General features: G+C 36.3%; 1 protein-coding gene across 1 annotated transcript; it reads left to right on the top strand.

Moving 5' to 3' along the window:
- The first annotated feature begins 104 nt into the window (after positions 1–104).
- Positions 105–4,671, top strand: LOC121258978 (RNA-binding protein 38). The gene is made up of 6 exons (XM_041160439.1): positions 105–739; positions 818–941; positions 1,071–1,197; positions 2,678–2,714; positions 2,810–3,068; positions 4,239–4,671. The coding sequence occupies exons 1-6, from the start codon at positions 503–505 to the stop codon at positions 4,313–4,315; spliced, it is 861 nt and encodes a 286-aa protein (XP_041016373.1). The 5' UTR covers positions 105–502; the 3' UTR covers positions 4,316–4,671.
- The last annotated feature ends 965 nt before the right edge of the window (positions 4,672–5,636 follow it).

Below are 5,636 nucleotides of genomic sequence, written 5' to 3'. Positions count from 1 at the left end.
TTCGGGAGGGCCAGGGGACTATTGATTGGAGGGTGGTAGGGTATATTAATGGAGAGACAGGGAGGCAGGCTTCCAAAGTGGATTAGTCACGCAGCTGTCATTCGGTTCGGTTCTACAAAGCCAACCCTCTCCCTAGTAGACAGCAAATTAGCGTTTGCAGCTCTCTCTCTCTCTCTCTCTCTCTCTCTCTCCCTCCTTCTCCCCACTTTTTTCTCCTCCTTTTATGTACTTGACCAACCCACTGTTTCAAACAACTCATCGAATAATAACAGCAGCACCAAGAAGTTCAACAACAACGATATCATCATAAACTATATCCACCTCTTCATCTGTCTCTCTGAACCTCTTCAATGATTCTTCCGCTGTGAAAGAAGGGAATGGAGGTTTATCAGGGACGTCATATACAGCTCAAATCAAAGAAAATGAGGTGGGAACAAAGATTTAGACAAGTCCAGGTCTGCTGCATGCCAATCCCACAAATGATCATATAATTCCAAAGTTCATGCACGACGAAGTAGAATACCCATTTGTTGTTGATTTTGATGATTTAGATGCCATGGCTTTTCCACATTACCGATCACAGTTCGGAGACACCACGTTTACCAAAGTGTTTGTTGGAGGCCTAGCTTGGGAAACACCCACCGAAGAAATGCGGAGATATTTCGAGCAGTTTGGAGAGATTCTTGAAGCTGTAATAATCACCGATAAGAATACAGGAAAATCCAAAGGATACGGTTTCGTAAGTACTTTCCCAATTTGTGTTGTCATGGACAGATAATTGATCTACGTATAGGTGTTGAAGTTTTCATATAATTAGGTGACTTTTCGTGACCCTGAATCGGCAAGTAGGGCTTGTGCCGAACCAAACCCCGTGATTGATGGGCGGAGAGCAAATTGTAATATCGCTTCGTTTGGACGACCTCGACCTTCGCCGCCCCGAGGTTCATGAATTAATTTACGTTTAAATCATTAATTATATTCTGCTTTTTAAGTTAATTTCTTTTATTGTTTTCCATAGATTAAAACTACTGCATAACACTTTGGAGGAACTAATTTTGTTGTTAATACAGGAAGAAATCAAGGTGGCAGTTCTAATTACCAATTAGGAGGTGCACCATCCTATAGGGGAGTCCCGGCAGCCTTACCTGCACCGCCACCTCCACCTCCACCTCCTCCTGTCATTTACCCATCTTATGGGTGAGTTGCTTTCTATATTACTTACTTGTGCACTGCCAATGACTGATTATCCACGTTCCACATGCAATACATACATACATATATATTTATATATTTAAATGGTCCCCATATATGCAACTTCTTCAAAGGTGCAGACATAAATCACTTTGCATCTCTATTTCTTTTCTCTGTCCTCTTGGTATCATCTCGTAAAGAAAAAGCAGATAAATATCTGATGGCATGAGGGAGTCTATGACTCTATATCGTCCAATGCTCTGTAGAGGTGCATATAAAATTACCTAACATGTGCAAAGAGCAGTCGCAATGGACGGTGGGACCCACAAACTTTTAACGTATGCCTCTACCTTATTTACGTCAAACATATAATCATAGATCGACCGTTAATTATGCTGAAAAATTGTCCAATACTTTGTCAAAAACAAATATCAAGTTAATTAAGAAATCTTATTTTGTCAATTTCTTGTTGATTGATCTTAACTATTGAGAAGTGCAGTACAACTTATGTCCGCTGGCTTTATTAAGTAGTTGTGACGAGGATAGCTATAAATATATTATATATCCCTCGTTATCATGAAAAATGTATTTCAAACAGATGGGCCTCAGAGAATCTTAATTTGCGGCCTTTTCACGTTTCGAACGTTAATACATTTACTCTGGTGTTGGGAAAAACTATATGTTCAAGATAAATTGATCATATATAGCAGAAATTCATCCTTCCATCCTATAAAAAGGTTGACTTTTTTTAAAAGTTTTGACGTTATAAAAAAACAGTAGCTACGTTCTGATATAGTACATGACGTACAGTCTGATAATTAGGGCATGGCTACTTGTTCAGTACTGTGTCTTTAATTCGGATGTATACAATTGGTCGTAGGCATGCACACGAACATGTCTACCCATCTTTTTTCGTGAACTTGATTGTGTACTTCTAATTTTATTGAGAATTCATATTATATGTAGGCGTGGAAATTAATACTATCATGATCTGTAAAGCACAGTCACATCCACATTTGCCACTTGGTTTCCAGACAGATATGTGTATAATATTATATATCGTACCTCGATGGATCCCTCAGTATATATATTTATCAAATAAATAATGTCAGATACAAGTCTTAAATATATAAAATTTTTATAAATTTTTTTGTAAAAACATGGGTCTCGTTCTATTTTTCACAAAAATTTATGTAAAATTTATCCATTTAAAACTTATACAATTGATTTCTCTTATCAACTTAGTGCCCAGCTGCATCATGTCTTCGTTTTTCCAGTTCAGCCATGCATGCAGTATATATAATCAACGTTAATTCATGTCTTTACAAATTGCTTTCGGTACTGTCATATGTAGAAAAAGAACTAAACAATCTTTCCTCGTGCCATTGCTTCTACAAAAAGAAATATTAATTACACAAGTAATATATGTACGTACGTAGTTTTGTCGGATTACTGGTCATGATCATCAATGCCACCGCTCTTGCAGGTATCCGACCTACACTCCTGATTATGGCTACCACCAAGTTAGTCTCTCTCTCTCTCTCTCTCTTGAATAGGATAATAAGATTTGACAGTTGTGTGACGATTTTTTTATTAAATTTGTACGTTGAATGTGTAGGCACTGTATAACCCACAAGTTCAACAGCAACAATACTACCAGCAGTTGTACGGAACATCATCTTCATCCATGGCCTCTCCCTATTACTATGGTTACTCTTTCCAAGCACCAAGGAGCACATATTCTACAGCCCAGGGGCAACGCGTACCGGGATCTTCATACATTTACCATCCTGTGCAGATGGATGCGTCCCTCTCCGCCTATCCTCCTCCATTAACGTCCCTTCAACCCACGAGGCATCCTTTCCCCTCTTCTACCGGTAACATTTATTTTTCTCCATTCGTTTTGTTATAGTTTGACGTTGCTCAGTTACACGTCAATTGCGTACCCTATGCACTCATTTACACCCACACGATATGATAAAACATATGAATGGGTTGTATATGACATGCGCCTATGGTGGGTCACATGGGTTGGGTTCACCCATGTGAATGAGCTGTCTCGGTTTATGCCATGACTCTTGTGATAGGTCAATCGATAGTCATGACAGAGGAACGTACGTAGTGTAAACCAACAGTACTGGCTCCGCGTAGTTTCTAATTAAATGCATTTATTTTTATAAAGGCAACAGATATTTATAATTATTAATTGTGTAACCACCTATAATTATTTTAAAAAAAATAAATAAAATATAAGATTAACGTAAAAAAAATTAATTTTTTAATAATGACTTTACTATTTTTTAAAATGATTACGTAACGTTTACGCATTTCACAATTATACGTAAAAATATTCTTTTATAAATGCCATAGCATTGGCAATAATTAAATCATATGGCAGTCTCCAAGCTTTGTACTTCGTCAAGAACACGTCTTTATATATTAAATAGAGTAATCATTTATAAGTTTTAAATAGATAAATCACGTAAAGTTATTTGTTAAGAATTAGATTTTATTAACAAACAATAATTTTTTTATAATTTTTTAAATTAGAGTCTATATTTCTACAAGAGTGGCTCTATAGCCGCACGAGATTCCAACAGTATAATTTTTAGTTTTTTCATGTATTTTTTATCACTTGTAAATATATATTTTTTAAAATTCACAATTTCAATAAAAAATACTTCTTTAAACAAGAAGTAAAAAAAGAAAAAACACTATCCGGAGCCCCCATGTCTGGGTTTAGCATTTCTTTTTTAATAAAAACTTGCATAAAGCTTGTCTATTTAGAATTTCTCTGTTACATACAAACAGACGATTATGCGAAGATGAGTTGAGATGAGTTGAAATGAGTTGTGAATAGTAGTGAGATGAGTTGTGAATAGTAGTGAGATTTGTGAGTTAAAATTGATGAATAGTAATGAATAGTAATGAGATGAGTTGAGATGAATTGAAATGAGTTGAGATCAGTTGCGAATACAAACCTCTCCTAAATGCATATGCTAACTACATTAATCTTGCTTTTAACTGTGATGGTTAATTTGTTTCAGATTCACAGACGGTACAGCGAACTGTCTCGACAGAAACAGAAGCGGGAGTCGTTACTTCAGAGAGTCCCAACAACTAAAGGAACCTGTCAATATATCAGCTGTATAAAACTGAAATCTCTATGCCTAAGATCATCTCGCTTCTTAAGTCTGAAACTCTCAACGATTCACATAATTCTTTGGCCTGAATCTGTTGCATCAGTACTAATGCTTCGAGAGACTGCCTTTGTTCTTCTCGATCGGCGGGCAGGAAAAGATGGACTCATATACATATCGACCACTGCCTTCTGCAGATATTTTCCCCAAAAATATTTCTTCTTTTTTTCTATCTGATTTTAATCAAAGTATTTATTCTTCAAGGATAAGAGCTTAACATCTTTCCCAAGATGTACGAACGTGGGGGAAATTCCCTCAACAATAAAATTTTGATTTTAAACGTGCTGATCATCTCATAATATAGATCTTGCTTTGCTCTTCCTTCAGGCAAATGTAACTCTAATACATATTACACCATCATCTTAATCATCACATTATGTTACGGCGATGATACTCAATCTATGTTCTTAAAAATAATATTGGAGAAGTTAATATTGGTCTGGTCCAAACTAGGGACCTAAATGATAGATATTCAAAGGGGTCATGCAGTTTAACACGGACCCTACCCGCACCCGCCCTGATTATTAGGGGAGATAAACCTACACATTATGAATATGGATAACGAGGTAATTAGATAATCTCCATACGTCAGGGATAAGCCTTCTTAGTTCTAATGACTAAGCATTGTATAGAGTTAATCAATTTATGTTACTCATCCAATGTTCTTCACGCCTATATATAAGGGCAATAGGTAACCCTCAAATCATCTGATTGATCATTCTTGAATTATTTTTCTTCACTTATTGCTGACTTGAGCATCAGAGGTGTCACAATCACACCGTGCCGCCTACATAACAATTTGTAGGTTAACAATCACAATCGGTGGTGGGATACGTCCTTTTCCATCGGACAATTTTCAGTGCATCACTTTTTAAAAAATAAAAAATAAAAATAAGTTCCAAGTAGTTTTGAAGTATAGCACATCTGCACATGTTTTTCTCATCAATCGAATATGATATGATATGGGTTTCGCTCCATTGGTTGCGGACTCATGCAACCCAACAAGATCTCACCTGGGTATATATGGCTATTCGAAGGATCCAAAAACAGAGGAGGTCCGAGCCCATTAACTTTTGATATAAAACTTAAAAAGTCGGAATAATTACAAAGTGCAATAAAAAATAAGCACCTTTGAAATCGGACAAATATTCGCAGGTACGTACCTTGGTAGTCGAGACGACGTCTGAATTTTGCAAACTAAGAGCATTAGTATTAGATTGACCATTCTATTCTTCAAATTTTAAT

The sequence above is a fragment of the Juglans microcarpa x Juglans regia genome, chromosome 4D (genome assembly GCF_004785595.1).
Source record: "Juglans microcarpa x Juglans regia isolate MS1-56 chromosome 4D, Jm3101_v1.0, whole genome shotgun sequence".
Lineage (NCBI taxonomy): Eukaryota > Viridiplantae > Streptophyta > Magnoliopsida > Fagales > Juglandaceae > Juglans > Juglans microcarpa x Juglans regia.
This window is presented reverse-complemented; position numbering and strand designations above follow the sequence as displayed.